Source organism: Natrix helvetica (genome assembly GCF_964273705.1).
Source record: "Natrix helvetica genome assembly, chromosome: 1".
NCBI classification, from domain to species: domain Eukaryota; kingdom Metazoa; phylum Chordata; class Lepidosauria; order Squamata; family Natricidae; genus Natrix; species Natrix helvetica.
Window position 1 is genome coordinate 231,330,948 of NC_138548.1, and position 26,928 is coordinate 231,357,875.

General features: G+C 39.3%; 1 protein-coding gene across 1 annotated transcript in view; it reads right to left on the bottom strand.

The window, feature by feature from the left end:
* Positions 1-26,416, bottom strand: part of SMURF2 (SMAD specific E3 ubiquitin protein ligase 2) — a 65,575-nt gene extending 39,159 nt beyond the window's left edge. The window contains exon 1 of the mRNA XM_081936180.1: positions 25,954-26,416. Coding sequence (XP_081792306.1) covers positions 25,954-26,005 — 52 coding nt within the window. The 5' untranslated portion in view covers positions 26,006-26,416. The remainder of the gene's footprint in view (positions 1-25,953) is intronic.
* Between the last annotated feature and the right edge of the window lie 512 nt (positions 26,417-26,928).

Below are 26,928 nucleotides of genomic sequence, written 5' to 3' on the forward strand. Positions count from 1 at the left end.
CGGAATCCATCAGAAACTGTATCTAAGAAGACCCATAGTCTGCCTCTCCTGAGGGAGTTTTGAAAACCTGTGTCTCATTTAAATATACCGTAGGCTGAAATAATCCATCTCATGGGTCTTAAGCAAAAACTCTTATCACTGCTAGAGTCTCCTTTCCCAATCAGCCCTCTTATCTTTCCTGGAGTTTCCAGTACGTCTATTTTTTCCTCAAACTGATTCCGGAAGACAAGATGGGGAAAGGTAAGGGATGTAAAATGATCAATAAAATCAATAGCAGCAAGTAACTCTCAAAATAAGATTTCCCCTAATCTAGATTGGGTGGGAGAAAGGGCCTACGAAGCATTTTCTTGGAGATGAAAGTGCTGCACTTTGACTGGCTGATTATCTTTTCTGTCAAAAAGCGGTTGAAGCAACGCATTCATTTTAAATGAGATTTGAACTTGGAGAAAGTGATAACATTGGTTTCCTTTTTTTCTCTCCTTCTCTCACAGCTAAAATGGGCTGTCTGGCTCATACTGTGACTCTCCCAGGAGTGAAATTCAGCAGGTTTTGACAGGTTCTGGAGAACCAGTAGTGAAAATTTTGAGTAGTTTGGAGAACCGGCAAATACCACGTCTGGCTAGCCCCAGAGTGTGATGGGAATTGAGATTTTGCAGTATCCTTCCCCTGGAGTGGGGAGGGAATGGGGATTTTGCAGCATCCTCCCCCTGCCACGCCCACTAAGCCACGCCCACTAAGCCACGCCCACAGAATCGATAGTAAAAATATGAATTTCACCACTGGACCCTCCCCTTGGGAACAGTAGGATTGATGTGACTTTGACCAAACTTGTTGTCCTACCCTCCACTGGCTATCCTCCTCCTCCTCCTAAGTACCTATTTCACCTCCTCCTGCACACTGTCATCTTAGGTAGTGGAGAGTGGTATATGAGGGTGAATAGTCCAATCCAATGCCTGCTCTCTTGGCTTCTCTTAGTGGAAACAAACTTTTGGAGATTTTCTACCTGTAGTCACTGCTAAACACCAGTAAAAACATTGCCCAGCTGATAGGTCCAGCAGTTTTTAGGTTCTCAGTCCTCTCCTGTTCCTCTAATATTTTCACATAACTGCACTCATCAATAGATTGTCCGCTCTTTGTGGCAGTCTGCTAGAGGACACAAAATAGTGCCATCTCCTCGTTTGCTCCCTGAGTGACTAGCCAAGAGGTTAGTGGGGCAGATGGCTAATACTTGATAAGTCTGTTGTGCAGTCATCCAAAGTTCACCATTCTTGACAGTTCACTTCCCTGTGGTTCTTTTTTCTTCCATTTTTACTATAGCCCTGACCACAAGATCTACCAACTAAAGCTGATTGCAAATTATTTATTTACTCACTTAATTTTCATCACCTTCATTCTTGCAATTGCAATTCTAAGGTTAAAATACAAGATTAAAACCAACAACACAGTATAAAAACGGTACTAATAAAAAGCAAAATAATAGTACAATGTCAGAGGAAGATTTAATACAATCCATGTCATCATTGGTTACATTGATAGTCTCACGCAATCTCCAGTCCTAAAACCAAAATGAAGAGTAAAAAGAGTATCCAGACTTAACAGAGCTCAGAAAACTGCATTTATGTCCACGTTTGTTTCAGCAGAATATTTTTTTACAATGAGGATGTCATTTGTGACTGCTACTTAGACAAAAGTTGCCAGTTGCTTATCTGTGCTTATGATTTCTGATTGACTTATAGACATAGCCAGATGGAGCCTGCCTATATCCGTCATGTTTAGACTCCTGTTTTAATCATATCTACTTCACAGTATTGTTTTACAGTGAACAAAAGGTTTCCTTTTCCACAATTCCTCCCATTTTTCCATCCTATGCCAGAGTTATAACAGAAAATAAAACACATAAAATTATCTGCTTACAGCTAATTATGTTTCTGGATTCATTCTATTACTCTCATCTTTGTTAAAATTCTGCATATTTACTTAATTGTCAAAAAACAGGACAATGAAACACTAATAAAGGGGAAGGTTCTCATAACATCATAGTTCTCATAACATTATAGTTATGAGAACTTGCAAAATTAACTTTTTAATTTTACAGGTTCTTTCAGTTTTACCATATATCCCTGCTCCCCAGAGATAACAACCAGACATTTTTCAAACTCTGAAATGAAAGCAAAAATATATTAAATTAATTGGGTTTGGGGCTTCCCTTAGTTTTATACTTCATAATTTATTCTTCATTGACCTCTGCTAGTACATAATGATGCTGAAGAACACACGATCCAATTAATCCAAGTAAAAGCATTGAGTATTAGATAATATAATGTGCCCAAACAATGAAGCATAGTCCTTAGTGCTCTTTGAACTTGGCTGTTTTGCAGATGTTTCATTTTTCAACTACATAACATCAATACTGCAAGTCAGGGGTGATAAGAGTGAAGACAGCACTGCATGATGACAATCAGATCTTCAACAATTCCCAAGACTTACTTTGAAGAAAGAACCATCCATAATCCTACAATATTGTAACCTACAATTTGATCTGAATTTTATTTAGGTGCTTTTAACATATAAGATAGATTCCGCTTAAGGAATATCCTAAAACAGTACACATAAACATTTTTTTAATTTTTTTAAAATTTTTAGTTTGTCAAACATGTACAAGGTAACAGGTATACGTATAAACTTGGATATGAACAAAGGAAATGAATACAAATAAATGGGAACAGTAGGACAGGGACGGTAGGCCTGCTGGTGCACTTATGCACGCCCCCTTTGCGGACCTCTTAGGAATGGGGTGAGGTCCACGGTAGACAGTTTAAGGTTGAAGCTGTGGGGCTTTGAGGATGTAACAACAGAGTCAGGTAGAGCATTCCAGGTGTTGACCACTCTGTGCCTGAAGTCGTATTTTCTACAATCGAGTTTGGAGCAGTTTACCTTGAATTTGTATCTATTGTTTGCACATGTATTTTTGAGGCTGAAGCTGAAGTACTCGTTGACAGGTAGGACTTTGCAGCAGACAATTTTGTGTACTACACTTAGGTCAGACCATAGCCGGCGTAGTTCCAGGTTGTCCAAGCCCAAAATTTCGAGCCTGGTGGCATAAGGGATGCTATTGTGAGCAGAGGAACGGAGTACTCTTCTCATGAAATACCTCTGGACCCGCTCAATTGTATTAATGTCTGATATACAATGTGGATTCCAGGCAGACAAGCTGTATTCGAGAACTGGTCTGGCAAAGGTTTTGTATGGCCTAGTTTGCAGTACAATGTTAGTGGAGAATAAGCTTCACAAAACTAGGTTAACAACTCTTAATGCCTTTTTGGCAATGCTGTTGCAGTGAGTTCTGGGGCTTAGATAGTTTGAGATGACTACTCCTAGATCCTTGACAGAGTGGGGGTCGTCTACGAGGTCATATCCGCCCAGCTTGTATTTGGTGTTCTGATTTTTGTTGCCAATGTGTAAGACAGAGCATTTGTTAGCTGAGATTTGAAGTTGCCAATTGACCGACCATTCTGACACATAATCAAGGTTGCTTTGTAGGACAGCAACATTGTCAGTGGTGTTAAATAGGTTTACGTCATCAGCAAAGATGACGCAGCTGCTTATAATATGATCACGAAGGTCATTTATGTAAAGCAGAAAGAGTGTGGGTCCTAAACGCTGCCTTGGGGGACACCGGGTCAAACCTGGTGCCAGGTTTGATAGGCTGCTCCCTATTTTGACTACTTGTTGCCTGTTTGACAGGAATGCGGCTATCCACTTGTGCAGGGATCCGGAAATGCCATAAGAGCTTAGTTTTAACTGTAGTTTGTTGTGTACCACTGAATCAAAGGCTTTGCAGAAGTCTATGTATATTGTGTCTATTGCTTTACCATGGTCGAGTTGTGTGGTCCAAATGTTTCTGCAGTGTGGGAGCTGCAGATTACAGGACAATCTGTTTTCTTATTAAATTAGTTTTCTGGAAGGCATTTGTTCAACATTCCCTGTCTGTTAAAAGAAGCAAAAGTTATGTAGAGTCAATTCCTACAGAACTGAGAAACCAAGGGCAGATGGAGTATTTTCCTTGTTTACTAATTCCCTCTGTGGTTATTCTTCTCAATTCCAGCTTACTTCAAACTAGTGTTTGTCAACTTGAGATGTGTGGCCTTCAACTAAGCAGAGTCTGGTCTAGTGGTAAAGGCACCAGACTAGAAACCATGAGATAGTGAGTTCAAGTCCCACCTTAGCCATGAAAGCCAGCTGGGTGATCTTGGGCCAGTCCTCTCTCTCATCCCAATCTACTTCACAGGGTTGTTGTGGGAAAAATAGGAGAAGGAAGATGCATTGGATATATTCATCACCTTAAGCTATTGTAAAAATAATAAGGGCGGGATAAAAATAAATAAACCCCCGGAATTCTCCAGACACCACAGCCACAGCATACCATTCTGGGAGTTGAGGTCCATACATCTTCAAGCAGTCAAAGTTGAGAAGCACTGCTTCAAACAATTGTGAGGTTAAGATGAGGAAGGCAACCAGGTCTGTTGCCTGGAGTTCCCAGAGGATGCAAAGGCAGTAAATAAACAACAACAACAACAACAACAACAATAATATACATTAGATCTCATAAATCATGACATTCTCTTGCCTTTCATGCATCCTTGCTACCATACAACTAATCTTCTAATTGAAGAACATAAATGTTATATATGTGGATATAATTTAAAGCTGTCAAAATTCTATATTTAAGCCTTCATACCAGCTGATAAAAACCATTTCAGGCACAGTATTTTGATTCTGATAAATTCTGGGGAGCAGAATAATGAGACACAGAAGAGAGATATGGTTATAATCATTTACTGGTGGTATGTGAGCCAAATAAATCTCAAATTTAAACTATTTCTGTTTAGTGCTCATCCCATTCAGAGACGATGAATCACTTCCCATTTGGCAAACTTTCTGCCTACAAGGCAGACTTCTGTAAAGCTTTTCCTGTATCCTTGTTATAGGTTAACTAATTCTGTATACCTAGCAATAAGCAAAACATCTAATGTTATTTGTGAGACTAGACTTTGTCCTGTTTATCAGGCATATGTGATGCTAAATAGTGAGGAGTCTTAACTTGAATTCACTAGCATTATTTTAAAATACCTTATGATAAAAATATTAATACATGAAGTTTTGTAACAACAGAAGAAAAGCAGCAGTTGGCAGCAGTTTAATCTGACAGATATATCCACTAGCAACTATATAGTTTTAGAAAGAAATAATTAGAAAAGCTAAAATAGAATAATTACTATGTTACAATAATGTACAATATCATTTATTATATTAACATTCTAAAGGCAAGGTTTTATAGCATTAAAATATGTGAACTGTTCTGAATTATAATTTCTACAGAGATTCTCAAATAATTCCTTTTAAATTTGTGAATCAATATACAACATATGTGTGCATCAGAAGAATAAAAGAGTGGGAGAACAAAGAAAAACATTTTAAAAATCTGTACAAAATAAAGTTATTTGTTAGACCATCTGTTTAAAAATCATAATAAATTCACTTAAATCTACAAAGTTGTCTTTTAAAAGAAGCACTTCAGCTTCTGGGCTATTAACAGTCACTTTTATAGAAATAATATTATTTCTGTATTAGTATGACCTAACTCAACTTTGTACTTCAAAAGTCTCGGGCAGACTTTTTATTATAAAATATGCAGCTATGAGTCCAGAGAATGTAAACAAGTTGCTGGAACATTTGTTTTCTTGATCCATAGTGATTTCTAGCCAAGGAATTATTAGAAGTCCCTAATGGGCTGTGAGAATAATCTTGGGAAATAGGAGAAAGAGTCATCGTCTGTCTGACAAGAAGTATCTCAGGTCATAGAAGAAATGGGGATGGAGAAAGTGTCTCAGAAGAGACCATCCCTAGTTCCTTGGAAAGTAAAGGCAAAGGCAAGGGAGACCTTCTTTCAGACTTGTAAGATTCTGTCACTGTAAACTTACAATAAAGGTAGTGTTAAAACTCTCAGATTTGGTTTCTTGTCTCAAAGGTTGACAAGTTCTTAGTTAAGGCATGAATGTCTTTCTGTGGGACAGCAGAACAACTTGTTTTTGTTGTGGTTATTTAAAAAAAAGACTACATTGGACTCTTTGAAGCTCACAATTGTATTCTGGCTTCTACCTTTCTGTTACTGAGTAATCCCAAAGCCCAGTTTTCAACTTTTTCCAGAAAGCAAATTAACATTGGAACCAATCAAACCGCAACAGGATAACATTCCACAGAACCAGCCCATGATAGAAAAAACAATGTTTTTGGTCCTGTAAATTTCCCAAAATGGGGAAGAACCAGCTGCTTCTTCTGATCCAACTGAATTGGGAAGAACCAGTCCTGCAGATAAGCCAGTGTCAAACTATAACAAGGTTTGATTAAAACCACCACTTTTTTGCAGCTGGAAACTAATAGGAAGCCAGTGCAGAACCTATGAAAAAAAAGTATGTGCCTCTCAGCAGGCATCAATGAATATTTGGGACACTACATATTGCATCAACTAAAGCTTCCAGGTATTATCTTTAAAGACAACTCCATTACAGAACTCATTACAGTAGCCTAATCTTTCAAGTAAGGCACATCAACTTAAGAATCTCCTGTGAGACCAGGAGGACACTGAAGTTGCAGACCTGTTCCTTCAGGGGCTGTGCAATCTATCTGGAGATAAATCAGGGGTGTACTGTATAGAGCGTAAGGAAAACGACCATAACATAGATATATAAATCTCAATTAAAAAAAGTAAGTAATCTCAAAAAAAAAAAGTAAGTATAAAAAGTGGAAGGAGGGGGACATAACTAAGGCAGAATATCAGCAAATAGCCCGAGCCTGTAAAGATGAAGTGAGGAAAGCTAAGGCTCACAATGAAGAAAGGCTTGCCACAAAAGTAAAAATTAACAAAAAAAGCTTCTTCCAACATGTTAAAAACAAGAAAAAAGTTAAGGAAACAATTGGTCCATTGCTAGGAGAAAGTGGCAAGAAGGTGACAAGCAACAGGGAGAAAGCAGAACTATTTAACTCATGTTTTGCATCTGTCTTTACACAAAGGGATAAAACAGTCCAACCTATCAAAAGCAGCACCACAAAATTAGGAACACAAATTGAAATAGGGAAGAAAATGGTAAGTGAGCACCTGTCTACCCTAGATGAGTTCAAATCACCAGGACCGGATGGATTACACCCCAGAGTTCTGAAGGAACTAGCAGACGAGATCTCAGAACCACTGAATTATATCTTTCAGAGATCCTGGAACACCGGGGAACTACCAGAGGACTGGAAAAGAGCTGATGTGGTTCCCATCTTCAAAAAAGGGAAAAAATTAGATCCAGGAAACTACAGACCTATCAGCCTAACCTCAATACCAGGAAAGATTCTGGAAAAAATAATCAAGCAACGAATTTGCGAACACCTAGAAGCAAACAAAGTAATAGCCAAAAGCCAACATGGATTTGTCAAAAACAGATCATGCCAGACTAATCTTATTGCATTCTTTGATAATGTGACAAAATTAGTGGACCAGAGGAATGCCGTTGATATAGTTTACTTGGACTTCAGTAAGGCTTTTGATAAGGTAGACCATAACCTACTACTAGATAAAGTAGAAGAATGTGGGTTAGACAGCATCACCACCAGATGGATTGGTAACTGGCTGACCAACCGCACTCAACGTGTAGTTCTCAATGGAACTGCATCTACATGGAGGGAAGTATGCAGTGGAGTACCCCAAGGCTCTGTTTTAGGCCCAGTACTCTTCAACATCTTCATCAATGATTTGGATGAGGGAATAAATGGGGAACTCATCAAATTTGCAGATGATACCAAGCTGGCAGGAATAGCCAACACTCCAGAAGATAGGCTTAAGATACAGAAGGATCTTGACAAACTTGAACATTGGGCACTATCTAATAAAATGAAATTCAATGGTGAAAAGAGTAAGGTTCTACATTTAGGCAACAAAAACGGAATGCACAGGTACAGTATAGGTGATACCTTACTCAGTAGTAGTAACTGTGAAAGGGATCTTGGAGTCCTAGTGGACAACCATTTAAATATGAGCCAGCAGTGTGCAGCAGCTGCCAAAAAAGCCAACACAGTTCTAGGCTGCATCAACAGAGGGATAGAATCAAGATCACGTGAAGTGTTAATACCACTTTATAACGCCTTGGTAAGGCCACACTTGGAATACTGCATTCAGTTCTGGTCGCCACGATGTAAAAAAGATGTGGAGACTCTAGAAAGAGTGCAGAGAAGAGCAACAAAGATGATTAGGGGACTGGAGACTAAAACATATGAAGAACGGTTGCAGGAACTGGGTATGTTTAGCTTAAGAGAAAGAAGGACTAGGGGAGACATGATAGCATTATTCCAATATCTCAGAGGTTGCCACAAAGAAGAGGGAGTCAAACTATTCTCCAAAGCACCTGAGGGTAGAACAAGAAGCAATGGGTGGAAACTAATCAAGGAGAGAAGCAACTTAGAACTGAGGAGAAATTTCCTGACAGTGAGAACAATTAATCAGTGGAACAGCTTGCCTCCAGAAGTTGTGAATGCCCCAACACTGGAAGTCTTTAAGAAGATGTTGGATAGCTATTTGTCTGAAACGGTATAGGGTTTCCTGCCTAGGCAGGGGGTTGGACTAGAAGACCTCCAAGGTCCCTTCCAACTCTACTATTGTATTGTATTGTATTGTATTGTATAATTACCAAAGCGATGAGAGCGAAACAAGTATCAAGTCCACAACAGATAGAAAATGTTCTGAAGGGGCTCATACATACATATACCTTATTCACAGGTGTATTAAGAACAGCACCATCAGCCTATCATTGTAGCCACTCTCAATAAAAGTAGTTTTAGTCTTCCTTTGGAGTCGATTTTTTAGTCTACCTGGTAGGGCTGACCACAGATAGTGGGGGACAGACATTTTACACACTACCCAGTCCAGTTCCTTGGAGTTAACAAGTCAGAAGGAAGTCCAGGTAATATGGTAGCAGAGTGTTTCAGCTGCCACAACAAGAATCCACATCAAAGAACTCCCTGCCAGCAGAGATAGGCTGCTGAAGGGCTATTTCGTCAAGGGCCCAAGATGGCACCCCCTGCTAGCAGTAAACTCGACCCTCAAAATGATTTGCCCACATAATCTATAGGAACATCCTCAAGCACTTTCTTGAAAACACAGAACCAAATGCATATGGAGCAAACCATCCAAAAGGGTCCAGCTCTCTAGAGGACATAGGGAATAATCAAACACACCTGGATCAGGAACGGCCATGAGAAAGGAAGATGGTAATACCCACCCCCCATCTCCCCAGCACATAGCAACTGTTTGAAAATGAAAATAAGGTTTAAGATCTTACTGCTCACATGCATCAAAGCTGAGATAACCTTTGACAGGCGCATGGTTTTCATGGAGGTCACGAACTCCTGGGCTGTACTGTGCATAGTTCTCTCTACCTGGAGATTGAAGACCCCCAATACCAACAGATAGAGGTCACTAACCAGGTCCAGAATTTCAGCAAGGGTTAGTAACAAGCACTACAGTGGCCAGCACATCAAAAGGCCTAACTGAACACACATGCACTCACACCCAGCTACCTTTGGAACAGCAATCTTGGTTACAGGTAAGATCAACATATCCCTTCCCTTCAGCCCTGGCATCAAGGTGACATCAGTGCCCTCCTTCAGCAATGTCTCAATAATACACATCAGATCTGCCTATTTTTCCGCCATCAAATCATGGGTGGTTTTATAACAGAGAAACCTGGCATTAACCAGCACCAACTGAGTCCTAACAGACCAAGTGGAAACAACAGATGTAGAAGAAATTGGCAACCTCTCTTCCCTATAACAGCCTACTCAGTGCCTCATGCTGTATCTCTTTAACTCAATAAAACAGATATTGCAGCCAGGTTTACCACAAAACCCATCTCTGATTGCAACCACTGTCAGTTTCCAACCCTCTGGTTTCTTACCACCTCTTCAATCTTTCAGCCAGTATTTAAGGAAGTTTAGTAGGCTTGGATGCCCTACATCTTTCAACTTCCTGTTGAATTTAGCAGGCTTGCTTCTTCATTGTCTTTTTAAATGGTTATAAACACATTTTTAAACCCATTTCCATAGCTTATCTTGTAATATTTTTAGTTGCAACTTTAGCGTTATACTTTTGTTTTAAATTTCCAAGCGATCTAATATCAAATTATTATAAAATAATTATTACAATATTGATCATTTTATTTAAAGACTGTTGCAGATACTTCCCCAATATATTAACATGCATTTTATTAGGAAACATCATATAAAGTACTATGCAATCCATACCACAATAAACAATGCATTCAGAGACCTGGAGGCTAAAATCTACATGGCATTAAACATTTTGCTTAAGAATCAAAAAGGACTTGTATTTCCTGCATCTGAGTTCCACATTATATATCTGTGGGAAAATTCTCAAGTACTCTATTATTTTTTTAAAAAAGCAAAAAAGAAACATACTTAATCTAACCACACAGCTTTTATCTGTACGATTAACTCCTACTCCCACTAAGGAATGAGCAAAATGTGGGATTTTGAAAACTGAACTCAGAGATTAAAATGAAATAATAGATAATTTTGCCACAGGGTAAAAGTTGTGAAAAACATAGATAAGTTAGTAAAAGAGTAAAATGTAATCATTAAGTAAATCACAATTTCTTCCTTCAATTTTATCCATGCAATTACCGGTAATTCACTGCATGGATGTCACCTAATTATCACTATAATTTGTACAGTGGGGCAAAAAAGTATTTAGTCAGCCACCAATTGTGCAAGTTCTCCCACTTAAAAAGATGAGAGAGGCCTGTAATTGGCATCGTAGGTAGACGTCAACTATGAGAGACAAAATGTAAAAAAAAAACCCAAACAATCACATTGGCTGATTTGAAAAGAATTTATTTGCAAATTATGGTGGAAAATAAGTATTTGGTCAATATCAAAAGTTCCTCTCAATACTGTGTTATATATCCTTTGTTGGCAATGACGGAGGTCAAATGTTTCCTGTAAGTCTTCACAAGGTTGGCACATACTGTTGCTGGTATGTTGGCCCATTCTTCCATGCAGATCTCCTTTAGAGCAGTGGTGTTTTGGGACTGTCACTGGGCAACACAGACTTTCAACTCCCTCCAAAGGTTTTCTATGGGGTTGAGATCTGGAGACTGGCTAGGCCTCTCCAGGACCTTGAAATGCTTCTTACGAAGCCACTCCTTCATTGCCCGGATGGTATGTTTGGGACCATTGTCATGTTGAAAGACCCAGCCACGTTTCATTTTCAATGCCCTTGCTGATGGAAGGAGGTTTGCACCCAAAATCTCACGATACACGGCCCCATTCATTCTGTCCTGTACATGGATCAGTCGTCCTGGTCCCTTTGCAGAGAAACAGCCCCAAAGCATGATGTTGCCACCCCCATGCTTCACAGTAAGTATAGTGTTCTTTGGATGCAACTCAGCATTCTCTCTCCTCCAAACATGACGAGTTGTGTTTCTACCAAACAGTTGTATTTTGGTTTCATCTGACCATATGACATTCTCCCAATCCTCTTCTGGATCATCCAAATGCTCTCTAGCAAACTTCAGATGGGCCCGGACATGTACTGGCTTAAGCAGGAGGACACGTCTGGCACTGCAGGATCTGAGTCCCTGGCGGCGTAGTGTGTTACTGATGGTAGCCTTTGTTACGTTGGTCCCAGCTTTTTGCAGGTCATTCACTAGGTCCCCCCGTGTGGTCCTGGGATTTTTGCTCACCATTCTTATGATCATTTTGACCCCATGGGGTGAGATCTTGCATGGAGCCCCAGATCAAGGGAAATTATCAGTGGTCTTTTATGTGTTCCATTTTCTAATTACTGCTCCCACAGTTGATTTGTTCACACCAAGCTGCTTGCCTATTGCAGATTCAGTCTTCCCAGCCTGGTGCAGGTCTACAATTTTGTTTCTGGTGTCCTTCGACAGCTCTTTGGTCTTCACCATAGTGGAGTTTGGAGTGTGACTGTTTGAGGTTGTGGACAGGTGTCTTTTATACTGATAACAAGTTCAAACAGTTGTCATTGATACAGGTAATGAGTGCAGGACAGAGGAGCCTCTTAAAGAAGAAGGTGCAGGTCTGTGAGAGCCAGAAATCTTGCTTGTTTGTAGGTGACCAAATACTTATTTTCCACCATAATTTGCAAATAAATTCTTTCCAAATCAGCCAATGTGATTGTTTGGTTTTTTTTTTTACATTTTGTCTCTCATAGTTGAGGTCTACCTATGATGCCAATTACAGGCCTCTCTCATCTTTTTAAGTGGGAGAACTTGCACAATTGTGGTTGACTAAATACTTTTTTGCCCCACTGTATTTCTCAACTATTTATGCTGTTTAAAAGGGGGGGGGGAGGGAAATGCAACCACAGAGCTTTAAGTCATAAAATAAACTGTGCTACATATGATGAATTCTCACAGACGCTCATGGCACTTCTCTACATTTATTACATTCATAAGCCCATCCATGAAGAGCAGTGGTTAAGATGTCAGGCTAGGAATCAGGAGACCATGAGTTTTAGTTCCACTTTGGCATGAAGCTACCTAAATGACCGTGAGCCACTCACGCTCAGGCCCAGGACGAAGGCAATAGCAAACCAATTGCAGTCTAGGTAGTCACCAGGAGTCAACACTACGGTATATGCATGGGTAGACAAAGGCAGATAGCCATCTTTTGTTCTTCAAGAAGCAAACCGCTGCTTTTAGCTGCTGTTTTTAGCATCTTAAACATTCTGATGAAGTTTCCCATATACATACTTTTTATTACAGAAAACACGATTCTATATCTGCCATATTTTCAGCCTGTCACTTTCCGAAACCTTAAAATAGGAAAGATAATAATTATGCATATGTACATAAAATGTGACACAAAATGTTACTACCAAGTTACTTCCAAAGCAAGTTTTTGGTGTACACTTTCAGGGCCGGTATCTAAATCTGGTCTAGACAACAGATTATTTGGCATTTCACCAGCAACTATGGCTGGCATTTTAACAGGCAAGGTGGTCTGAAAACCACAGGCAACTGAAAAGATTGACTGGGCTCCTGTCTCTATAGCCAGGTATCCTGGGGGCAAACTGGACTGTTCGATGGCTGGACCAGTACTGAAAAGACACTTTAGAATAAGTGTTGTAAATTCCTCATCAGTTCCTTTAGCCTGTTCTATGAAACAGGATATGCAAGATCTTCATATCAGCATTTTCCTTTTTGAGATTTTTAGATTGGATATCAGAGGAGAGATGAGATGGGTAAAGAGTTTCTTCCAATGAGCAATAACAAACAACAAGAGCTACACAATCATGTTAACCACACCTCATCTGAGACAGAATAAAATTAGTTTAGCTCTTCAACACTATTGGCATTCTAAGAACATGAAGAAGTGGAAATGCTTTTAAGCTAGTGCAGAATGCTTACGTCAAAATATCTAATATAACACTTTAGAAAAATACGTACAAGTACTTAGAAAATTCCCTGAAATCTTGCTGTGCTGTTCACTGCGGTGTTCCAAGGAGGAATAAATGAAGAATGTTGGGAGTATATATCAAGAATAGAGCCAAGTTGGCACAGTGGTTAGAACGCAGTACTGTAGGCTATCTCATTGCTCACTCCAGCAGTTCAAATCTCACCAGACTCAAGGTTGACTCAGCCTTCCATCCTTCCGAGGTTGGTAAAATTAGGACCCAGATTGTTGGGGGCAATATGCTGACTCTGTAAACTGATTAGAGAGCGCTGTAAAACACTGTGAAGCGGTATATAAATCTAAGTGCTATTGCTATTATCAACAATATAAAATCCCAGCGGGATCACTCAAAACCTGAAAGCCATCTCAGTTGTCCAGCTAAATCAAGCAGGCGCCTGTTAGGTAAACAGCAATACATGAAAATTCTAACACAGATGATCGCTGTAATGGCATCAGCAAAGGTATAGTTTCATATTGTGTAGGAGAAAGCAATGATAAGCCTGAATTAACCAAGAAAACTATATGAACACACACAATGTAAAACAATTGTCAATACAGCTCTGAATGAATGCTTTTCAGGTCAAAACCTGCTACTTTTCAGGCACAACCTGCTACAGAGGAAGAGCTGAGAATCTTTCAGAATACTAATGGTGTTTATAACATAGCTAAATGAAAACCTTTGGGATGTCTAGTTGCTGATGTTGCCATGCACGAAAAGAACACCCAAAGCTGCAAAAATAGCACAGGAAATGCAAGAAGCATGAGGAGGGGAAAGGTCAACACAACGAAGTTGATATGAATTGAGTATACCCTGGTATTTTAGGCATCAGTTAACTGAAATGGACTGGAATTGGACATTTTCATCAGAAGATTGTACAGGTCTTAATTTATGACAACTGAGCCCAAAAATTATATTGTCAAGAGAATTAAGGTGTTAAGTTAGTAACACGGTTGTTAAGTGGTCACATGGTCACAAAAGGTGACCACACAACAACCATCATAAAAACATGCTAGTTGCCAAGGGTCCTGTGATCATGTGACTGTAGGGATGCTGCAATGGTCGTAAATGTGAAAAACAATCATAAGTCACTCTTTCAGTGCTGTTGTAAATTCAAATGGTCACTAAATAAATAATTTTAAGTCGAGGATTACCTATACTGCTTACAGTTTAGGATATGAAAAACAAAGAAGAAATGGTGTTAATTTCATAGTCAGAAAGGTCATAGCAAGGCCAGTATTTGAGTACAATGCAGTCACAGCCCTTTGATCTCATGATTATGAGACAGTCCTTTGATCTCATGATTATTGAAGTTTATACTCCAATCCTTGATGTGGAAGAGGAGTACACTGATGAGTTTCGTGATCAAATTCAATTGAAATGAAATCAATAAAACATGCAAGTAAAATATGCTGTTTGTAGTGGGAGACTGGATGTCAAAGTTGGATATATTAAGGCAGAAAATATAATTGGACCGTATGACATAAGAAATTGAAATCAAGCAGGAGAATGTCATTCTACTAATTCAGTGATTAGTTTCATTGCTAACAGAGTTCTCCAACAACTAAAAACAATACTTATACATGGACATCACCAGATGAAGTACAGTACACAAAAATCAAACTGACTACATTATTTTTTCAAGGATGTGGAAAGCCACTTTTGAAACAGCTCAGATATTACCAGTGTGCAAACTGTAATACAATATATTTAATCTCAAATGCTAGCATATCATAGTCCTGATACAAAACCCATACACAGGTCAGGAAGCCACCTATATGGAACATGGTGAAACAAATAGCTCCAGGTCTTCAAAACTAAAGCTGTATTGTTCTGTCATTATTTTTCACTTATATGCTAAATATATATAGTGAGAGAAACTAGATTGGAAGAAGATGAGCATGGTTTTAAAACTGGAGGAAGAAACATCAAAAACCTGCTCTAAATAATGTGACATTACTCTGATAACTGGAAATGTAAATGAACTACAAGCTCTAGTCATGAAAAACAACTCTAGGATTTTTTTAATGAACTAATAACAAGTACAAAACTAACTTAAGAACTGAAGATGAAGATACTGAAGTGGTAACTTCTGCTTTTTTCAATTGACTATGACCATTAAATGAAGCAGCAGTCAAAAAATTTGCCAAAGACTAGCAATAGAACAATGATAAAAACTTTGGAAATGATATTCTGATGCAGTGATTTTTCTATATGTACAAAGATTAAAATCATACAAACTGTGGCTTCCCCTGTTGTAGTCCATGAAAGCAAAAGTTGAACTTTCAGGAAAGAGAGCTAACACCAGTGAACACATAATCAAAAAGGATTAGCAAGCATTGCTCTCACATGCTTTTGCCTTTTACAGTTCATACACAGAGTACTGAATTGAAGTTTTGCTATTACTGGATTCTATGGTTTTAAAAATAATTCAATAGTTTTTTTTCCTCCCACTGTTTAATAATTTGAAATCTTTATGATGCAAAGCGCAATCCATTTAAATGTGCATCTTTTCTTTCAGTCATAAGACCCTGGGCCTTTCCTCACTTTTACCTAACAGCAGCATAAACATGTCCTGGCAACATTTTTTTTTCTGCCAGGTTCCATTGGCACTGCTTTTATCCCATCCCAGCCTTAAGTCATATTTAGCTGTACTAATTTAAAGTAGCATTTTCTCTCTTAAACTTACATAATCTCAATGGCAACTGCAATTTATGTAAAATCTGTTATGCTTCTCCCATTTTATCAGAGGCAAAGCTAGGTACAACATACCAGTCCCTGGTAAGTGTCATCTGCCACTGTTCTACTTAGAGATGTAATGTTGAACCCATGGCACATGTGCCCGAAGCGGCACATGGATCCATATGCAGTGTTCCTCTTCTGGGTTTTTGGCACGCATGCATGCACGACGATCAGCTGGCCTTTGTGCAGGCGGAAGTGCTGGAAACTGGAAGAGCTGGTCTTGTTTTTCTGCGTGAACATGCGCGCTGGCCAGCTGATCGTCGCGCACACCTGCACTCCAGTAACTGGAAGATAGCTGGCTGGCACACATGCCTGTGCCAGAAACTGGAAGTTCATTTTCTGGCACGCACATGCCCCCTGGGCAGCTCCTATTTGAGGTTGTGGGCCTGACGAGCGTGTGTGCGCTCCCTTTTCAGCACTGTGCCAAAAAGGTTCGCCATCACTGACATAGGGCTTCCTAAAGTGATTATTATTTAACTGGCAATACTATAGCAGCTTTAATTTTATTGCCCTTTCTGGTTTACCATAAGTCTGAAAAAAACATAACCAGATGATACACAGCTAGGCCCCACAGACTCCTGAACAAAAAAAATGATTTTGTAACACAAACAGTGGAGCTATTTATCCTGACCAGCTATAGAAACTATAGACATTTGCAAAAATCTTAACTTCCCTCACAATCAGTTTCAATACAATCTTTTGTTGTTGTTGTTGACCAGTGTCTTTAAGAATTCATTAATTTCATAACTGAGGCTAAAAGATGGTATTTTTTCTAGTGTTTGTAAACCTGTGGGATCTCCATGTTGTAAACCTGTTATCTGCTGTAGCAAAGAAAGAAATTCACTAGTGAAATTTATCTGATGCAAAATAACATGCGGAAAACTAGTTGCTTTACTGGAGGGAAGAAACACGAAGACAATTAAGTAGCCAACCTGACACATATAAGAAGTCTATAAGTAGGACATAAATATAAGCCTCGCTTACCCCCAGCTGCTCTTCCTCCAGCAGCAAGCATTGAGAAGCACACTGCTTCTATTACTGGAAATAATGTATAACTATAATGAATACAAGTCATAAACATCTTTAGAATAATTTTATTACAATATCTGTAAAGATATTGAAGAGGGAAACAGACATGGAAAAATAAGAGACTTTCAAAAGATCTCTGAACTCAAAAAGAGGTGTAATCACAAATTGGTACGCCCTCAATGGACAGACAGAAAACAATTCAAAGGAGATCAAACTGTGAGGAATGCATACACTAAAACACAGTACAGTAGAAGTGTCAACATCCAAGTCATCTTAAAAGATATTCCCTACTGTACAAAAATCTCTAATGCAAGAAGATGAAGTTAGATCAACACTGGTCATTACTGAGTCACGAGGCTTCAGGAGCAGATGGAATCCCAGAAATAATGGCAAGCAACAGAAGTATGAGTAAAGGCTCTAACCAAACTGTGTCGGCAAATCTAGAGAACACCACTTTGGTTCTAGTACCACAAAAATATTTACCCGAGTGTGCAAATTATCATAAAATATCCCTGATTTCACATGCTAGCACAATAACGCTTAGGATCATCAAGCACAGATTAGAGTCCTGTAAGAGATGTCACAGGAAGCTGATTTTAGAAAGGACTGCAGAACATGAGACACTAATGCGTGCTACGAAATTGAGAAAGCCAAAGGATCCCATTGAAACAGGAATCCCACTGGGAATCCCACATCTCATCCTCACGAGCAACTTATTACAGGTGAGGAAGCCACAATACGGACAGAATGTAGTAAAACAGACTGACACCAAGTTGGCAAAAGACTGTTGACAAGGCTGTATCCTCTCCATTATTAAAATTGTTGGCCACACAGTCTGCCTGATGTTCGGACTGGATTTGGCATTTTATCCACCCATCAAGTCCTTCCCAAAGACCTGGGATAGGGAAATGTTGTTTAATGATGTTAAAAAGTATCTTTGCAGGATGTAAGCTGTCCCAAGCAAAATTGCCTTTTGCAATTGAATGGGAGTGATCTTGTCAATGCTGATGTTGTTCATGTGTTGCTTCAGGTGTTTTGAGAATGCATCCAAGATGCCTATTATTATCGGTACTATCTTTGCTTTCATGTTACGTCTATTGGCAGATCTTTATATTTTGTGATTGTTACCAGTTCTTTCTCTTCCCTTCTGCTGTCTCCAGGTGCTATTACTATATTTTTATCCTGCCTTTTCAATGTATATGCTGAATATATATATATTAAGGGAAGCTGGAAGAAAGTAAGTGTGGTTTTATAATTGGAGGAGAAACTTCAGTAACCTGCCCTATGCCAGTTACATTACCCTGACAGCTGAAAATACAAAAGATCTGCAGGCCTTAGTAATAAAACTCAATGAGCACAGTGAACAAATGGGACTAGAATTAAAAGAGCAAACTAATGAAAATGAAGAAATCAATTAATTTAAAACTGGGCAATAAAGATATTGATAGACAACTTCGACCACTTAGGATCAACCATTAACAATAAAGGAACAAGCAGTCAAAGAATACATTGCTAATTAGCACTTGGTAAAGCACCCGTCTACCTCTTGGAAAAGATATTCAAATGCCATGATGTCTCTCTGCTTATAAAGATCAGAATCATGCAAACCCTAAGGGGATCATCAAACAAATCAACTCATGATTCTCAGCCAAGGCACAAACAACAGGCTCAAATTATCACATTTTGGACATATTATACAAAAACCTAGCTCCCTAAAGAAAGCTCTAATGTTGGGAAAGGTGGGAGGAGAGAGAAGAGGATGTCCAACAACAATGTGGATGGACCCAGTTTCAGTGGCAATGAGGGCACCATTGGAAGATCTGAAAGACCAAGTTGGAGACCAGGCATTAATGCTGTAGAAATATCATAGAAGGACCTGAAGTGAGCAGTTCGTGTGAGGAAGCCCATTAATATCTCTGATTTGATAGCCAATACTTTGAATTGGGCAGCTAGTAGAAGCCAATACAGCAACTTTAATATTCCTGCTATTCTGCAGTAGCTGGTTGCACCACCAGCAGTTTGGCCACAGGTTTCTGTGCCAACTGCAACATACATGTTATTTCCAAAGATAGGCCTACATAGAATATATAGTAGTCCAGCCACTTTCTGATCCAGATGTGAGTTTGTAAAAAGCAGACAAGAACTGTTATCATCTATAAACCTTTCCTGTGATATATATCAAGCACCTGACAAAATGTACCAACGTTTTAAGAGAACGTATCTCCTCCCAAGCAAAAAGTACATGAGATATGTGTGAGGTGCCAGACATTCTCTATCCTAGCCCCTATGCTCTAGAACACATTCCTTAGAGATACATTTTCTCCCTGTATTTTGCAAGACAGAAGTGCACTGGTGATTAAAAGTTTGTGAATCTTTTTCAATTTTCAATATTTCTGCATAAATATAACCTAAAATGTGAATTGTTCTCCACAATTCAACAAATGAATCAAAAATATACTCCTTTATTATTTGTTGAAGAAAATTATTCAATAGCAATAGCATTTAGACTTATATACAGCTTCATAGTGCTTTTATAGCCCTTTCTAAGCTGTTTACAGAGTCAGCTTACTGCCCCCAACAATCTGGGTCCTCATTTTACCGACCTTGGAAGTATGGAAGGCTGAGTCAACCTTGAGCCAGCGAGGATTGAACTGGTGGCAGTCAGCAGAATTAGCCTGCAATACTGCATTCTAACCTCTGTGCCTCCAAGGCTACATATTTGTGTGTATGTGGCAAAAGCATATGAGCCTTTGCTTTCAGTAACTCGTGTGCCCCCCCCCCCTTGGGAACAATAAGTACAAGTAAACATCTTTGATAAGTGTAGATTGTCTTGCCAATTTGGCTTGAAGGAATTTTAGTCCATTCCTTCTTATAGAACCGTTTTGACTCAAGAATGTTGTTGGGCTTCCTCACATGAACTGCTCACTTCAGGTGAGGGTTAAGGACATGATTGAGATTTGGCCATTAACTTTCTTCTGCTTTAACCATTCTTTAGTTCTTAGTCATATGGCCTGTGTGTTTTGCATTGTTGTCTTGCTGCATGATCCACTTTCGCTTGAGCTTCAGTTCAAACATATACTTTCTGGTAAAATTTCCCAATATAGTTCAGAATTTATATCAATGACAGCGAACTGTCCTGGTCGACATACAGCAAAGCAGGCCCAAATCACCATACTGCCACCACGTTTCACAGATGAGACAAGGTTCTTATGCTGGAATGCAGTGTTTGCTTTTGTCAAACAGAATGCTTTTCATTGAAGCCAGAAAGTTCTATTTTGGTCTCATCAGTCCACAGAGCATTCTTTCAATAGCCTTCTGGCTCATCCATATGGTCTTACACAAACTGTAGATGGGAGGCAATGTTCTTTTTGGAGAGTAGTGGCTTTCTCTTTACAACTCTGCCATGCACACCACTGTTGTTTATGCAGAGATGCTGAAAATTCAGTAGGATTCACAAACCTTTTAAGCAGCACTGCAACTCTCATGATGCCTTTATGCCAACTTGATCATGTTCAGAGTTATCTTTTTTTTTACTTGTTTAGTATATTTTTAATTCATGCTTTTTTATTCACTGCTGAGTCTTAATTATTTAGGGTGTTCTACAAAAATTACAAAGAAATAAAGCATTGCAGAATTGCTGTTACTTATCGTTGTACAATGGCAGCAGAGAGACAGATTGTGGAATGGTTTATCTGAAGTACTTTCTATCTATCCTGAATTTCTCTCCATCTCCAATCCTAGTGTAATTTGTCTAACCATTTTCTCCTGCCATATATTATTTAATACACTTCTATCATTCCCAATCAAACTCATTCTGTTTTCCATATAAGGGTTATTTCTAGTTCCTTGATCATTTTACTATCTTTTGCAGTTTTTTCAACTCTGGCTTTAGATCATAAAGAATCTTCTATTTCTTAAAATAAGATCATTTAAAGTCACAGACTGAAAACATGTTGTTTTCAAGAAGCATAACCAAGAAGAATTTGAGAGCAGTTTCCAAGAGGCAGTGATGTATTTCTAAATTTTGAATGCTTTGTTTTGTTTTTGTGTATGTCCAACTCATTTCCCAGATAATTCTAGAAATTCTTTCTCAGTCATTTGGTTCATGTTAGTTCATGTGTATCAATACAAGATAAAAACCAAAACTGCACACAAGCGCTTATGATGTGGCCACCAGCTTCTGTGTGATTTTTTTTCTCAAAAAACATGTCCTTAAACAAGAGAGGAGACTAATATAATTTCCATACTTCATCATTATCTTAATGACTTAATGACTACAAAACAATTGTTATGCTCCTCTTGTGTATTGCATTTATTAAGTATTATGGTATTACAGGTACTTCCTTATTATAATTAGGATTCAGCATCTTTGTGAATCCATAAATTCAATAGCAATATACATACTCTGATCCAAAGCATTTAACTACAGCATTAGATTGATAGAACAATCTTTCATTCAAATTATTATGCAAATAGTGTGTGAAGTATCTTCCTTAAAGTTTATTTGGTGTGTCATTCTGTGGAATTTTCATGACTGATACATGAAAAGCAATCTGAAATTCATTAAAAATAAAGTCTCTATTGAGTCAGTCTCAAATCCTTTATGTTGCTTTCTTGGCAATTATGCACAAATAGTTTGCCACAGTTTTCTTCCTGGATTTTTTTTAAATTTAGCCCTCTAGTGTACTACTAGATGTTTTTAAAATGCAGATAAAGCTTTTATGAAGTAGTTATTTGCCTCATTCATGAAATTCTATGGTTCAGGTATAGATACTTTCCATATCTATTTCTACTTAAAATTATTGCTTTTAATGTTTTTCTTTTCAGTGGGACTCTGTTAAGGGTGAGAATCTGAATAGTGTATAATGCATTTTGATTAATGACTAAAAACTAATCACCTGTAATTCCTAAAAAATGATTTCTCAGCTGATTCAGTACAGAAAGTAGAACAAACTTATATTTGAAAAATAAAATAAAATAAAGTTGGCCTTTTCCCTTATTAAGAAACAAGAAATGAAGGAAATCCAAAATCAACACTTCAAAAAATCCAATTCTTTTCCAACTTTAATTTATATGGCAAATGACATTAGTAATCCCTGACCTATTTTAATACTACTATCATTGATAGAAAAGTTGAAGGAAGAAACTACTTTTTATCCTAATATGTGTCCGTATTTGTTTGTTTAAACAATTTATATGGCTACCCATTTAACAGCTTTGGCTCTAGGTGACAAAAAATAAAAATAAACCCTCAATTAATTAAAAACAAATTACAACTATAATCAACCAATGTATCACATGTCAGCGATCCAAAAGGATCATTGTGTCTTACAATCAGAGGTTTTTCTAAAAGCCATAAATAAACCAACCAACAAGGTCACCTAACAAGCTGGCTGAAATGCTGAGAGAACAACCAGGTGTTTACTGAGTTTGAAAAGGCCAAGAGGGTCAGGGGCCATCTGGGAGGATGCTGTTCCACAGGGCAGGTGCTGCAACAGAGAAGGCTTAACACCTAGGACCCACAAGATGGCGCTGCTGAATAGAAGGGACCCAGAACATGGCCACCATATTGGTTCTGGTAGAATGAGCAGAAACAGTTTGAGACAGGATGTCTGACAAATAATATATCCATATATTGCTGATAACTGAGAAAAATTATCACAAATGATTCAAATGACAACTGTACAAAATTAATATGGAAAAGAACTATGAAAAGATATTCTAAAAAATTAGGCCTTTGCAATGATTACAGAACAAAGGCCTATATATAACACTTACAGCAAAGGTATGCCAAACATTCCTCAAGCATTCTTAAAGTCTCACAAAGAATCAAACTTTTCTTCTAAATCAGGCCTAGGCTAAATATTTTATTTGGCTGCTCAAAATGAACAAAGTAGTTGGGCATTGGGTCCAAATCAATTCTTGGACTCACATCAAACATTATCCTGTAATTTATCAAGCCAGTCAGAACAATGTTTCTAGCTAGAACCTTCAATGTTTACATCCTGAAAACAGCTAATTGAATCCAGTTTTTTCCAAATTATTTTTCAGACTGTATCATCACACTCCGAGATAATACATTTGAAATACATATTACATGTTTGTTATATAATTAATCTAGACAAGAGGTTCCAAAGTTTATGAAATCTAAATATATATATAGTACAAAGAAATCAGCAAACAACATCTAAACGCACTGATAGCACATAGCTATTCAAACAGTTTCAGTTAAATTTGTAGTTTCAGATATTTAAAACCTGCATAATTTTAGCATCAAAAGTTATTGGAAGTAAATTTTTAATCAGGATGAGAAATCAAACTGGCATGGAATTGAGGCATTCTACAAAACCTTAAAAACTCAACAGTCCACAACTGTATCATTCAGAAGCCCCAAAGTTCTATATTGCTTACTTCTAATTAAATATTATGATTATAGCATTATTTTTCTTTAAATATTGTTCCAAAGCATCTTAAGTACTAAAGATTCCCTAGACTATGGAAAAAAAGAGACATAATGTGCAGACTAGATAATTAGCCAAATGGTGTATATGATTACTAAGAATAGACAATTCTAATTCTTATTGTTTTCAAAGAATATTACAAAATGGCTTGGTTAACCAAATTACAATACGGCTACTATTTACTCAAGATTCTTAGGATCTAGTGGAGTACATTGAGTTTTAAAAGTGTACCTTTTAAATTAACTACCATGTTTGCCTTTTGAATGTGCTCTTGAAATAAATGAAGATCTGATTTCCCTTTAATCTCTTAATTAAAGTATTATCATGAACAATGTCATATATATATATTAGTATGTAACAGAAAACCTAGAAACTAAAATAGAAACACAGAAGACAAAAACAATTGCTTAAAAATATCTTCCCCTTTGCACATCAGGATTTTAAAGCTTAAAAGATAGATTTGTTCTGCAGTATGATAGTTTAGTAATATCAAACACAGAATTACAAAACATTTCAGTTATTCAAAAAACCTTTACTACATAAGGACTACAAAATTTTTATATGCAAACTCATAATTTGTTAAACAACATAAGGATTACAAAAATTTTATATGCAAACTCATAATTTGTTAAACAACATAATCTCAATAGCACAATATAAAGCACTTTAACATAGAATTATATTACATTGGGGGCTATACTCACTATACAGTTGTCATAAACTCTACTGAATACAGTAGAATTAACTTTTTGAGTAAAACATGGGTTGTAGATTTATTGGAACATAAACATGTAAGATTTATTTCAGCAATCATATGCAATATTGTAAATGAAAACTTAAAATTTTAATGTTTCAACATATGAAAAAATATATTGGCATTTAAAAACTTGCTACAATATCAAAATGTAAATAAAACTACCATGTGTTATGTTCTTGTATATGCTTCTGTCCCTCTTAAGTAACAATCTTACAAAGAATTGATTGAGACCAAGTTCCAAGGAAAACACGCATAGTGTATTTTGTTTAAAGTACAAGTAAACTGCAGTATTAAAAGGTAAGGTTTGTTTGTATGTTTGAATTACAGGACTCATCTACTTCAGGTAGATATTGATGTAAGCTACAAATGTTCAGAAAAATCTAATTACACTTGTATTCCATACAACATCGCAAGGAGCTATATACCCAGGTAACCTTACACAACCTTCCCCTATGGTGGTTGATTCACGAGAGCAGCAGAGCACATCAAAACAAAGAGTACAAAGAGGCGGAAAACCGATTCAAGTTTACGCTCAAAAACTTTGGAATTTACACTGAACCTTCAAGTGGTCTTAATCCCCTAAGCGTTGCAATATTTAATTTCATACAGCATAAACCGTTTACCGGCTTTAATTAATTCCCCCTAAACCCTGCAAATAGTGGAATCAGAGGAGAAGAATTAAAACCGCGGAAAAGCAGAATCCGTCCCGCTCACGCCAGCGTTTCAAACCGGGATTGTTTTCCACCTTTCCGAATAACCAGCCCTGCAAGTCCTTGCGGCGTCTACTATTTCGTCTCTAGGATTTCACTTTTCTTTTCTTTTTTTTTCTTTTTTCCGCGGCACACCAACCTTTCCGCCGCCCTTCCCTTTCCAGTCTCTCAGCCGCGTCTTTTTTTTCTCTTTTGCCCAGAAATGTGTCGGTGAAGAGTTTACTTTCCTCCCAAAGCCTGGATGCTTTCAGGGGAATCCGGGACCCCCCACCCCCACCCAGGTTCAATCTCAAAGGCACCCAAGCAGCTTGTTGGCTTCAGCTCAGCAAACTCGACCCACCCGGGCTCGGAGCTCTTCCCGTTTCTTCTCTCCAAGCTCCCCTTTCCCTTTCCTGCACCGGGCCCTCTCCTCCCAAGCCCTCGCCGACCAGCGCCCCGCCACCCCCGAGAACGCTTTCCTCCCCTGCGATCCCCTCTCTTCCTCCCCACTGAAACAAAGCCGGGCCGCGCTTTCCTCGCCACGCCGACCCACGCATTTCCTCTCTTCCCCCACCTACCCCTCTCAAACCCGATCCCAGGTTGAGGGGCTCCTTCAGCCGCGTCGCCCTTCCCGACCCCCGGGTCGCCTCCTTCCCATCCACCACCCGCCGTCCAGGCCTGGCTGGAGCCCTCCGCGGGCCCAGCAAACGTGTGCGCCGGGCAGCCCCGCAGAGCCCTCCTCACCTGTCAGGCGCAGCTTGACGGGCCCGTTCCTCCGGGGGCCCTGGTTGGACATGACACCGTGGATCCTCCGGGAATGCGGCGCAGCCGTTCTCGGGCCCTCCCCGCCAGGGACGCGGCGGGGAGAGAGGGAGGGAAGGCGGGCAGGCAGGGGCGGGGAGGGACGGGACCCGCTAATGGAGTCGGGCCGGCGGCGGCTCAGAGCAGCAGAAGCAGCAGCAGCGACGTTGGCGGCGGCGGCGGCGGCGGCGGCGGCGGCCGCCGAAGGAAGAAAAGCCCGGATGTGCCCAATGTCGCCATGAGCGGGGGGCAGCGCCAGGAGGAGGAGGAGGAAGAGACGCAGCCGCCTTGCCTTCCGCCCCCTGCCCGAGGCTCAGTCGGCCAGGGCAACAAAGCGGGAGGCCGAGAGAGCAGCTTTGACTCGGCGGCGAGCGGGTGGCTGGGTTGGCTGTTGCAAAAGGGAAGGTTGCCACCGCCGCCGGCCTTTAGAGCGCTCTCCAGGCTGCAAGGAGCAAAACCCCGGTTTCGTCACGCGCAGAGGGAGTCCCCTCAGGGCAATCCCACATAGGCTTCCCTGCCTGGCCCTAGAAGTGGGGCGAGACTCCTCAGTCAGATCCAGGAGCCCCGAGGACCAAGCCCAGCACACCCACACCCGCGGGGCGAAGCTGCTGGGCCTCCCTGTACGCGAGTTCGCCTTTGAAAAACTTGGGCTCCGGGGGCTCGGTCAATGGGAGACTGCACGGAGTTCGGGCTTATTTTTTTCAAGGTTTCCCTCTCGAGCCCCGAGAGAGAGGTCGCTTTTGTTTGATGGCACCCGGGAGGTGTTGAGTGTAGACTTGTGCTGTGGGCCTGGTGAAATTTCCCTCTTCAATGTGATGTCATTCGCGGAGCCTTCCAATATTTACAGTTGGTGGCTATAGTTACTCAAGTTGATCAGTGAAATAAGGATCACTTCCATCCCAGGTCGAAAAGATTGGG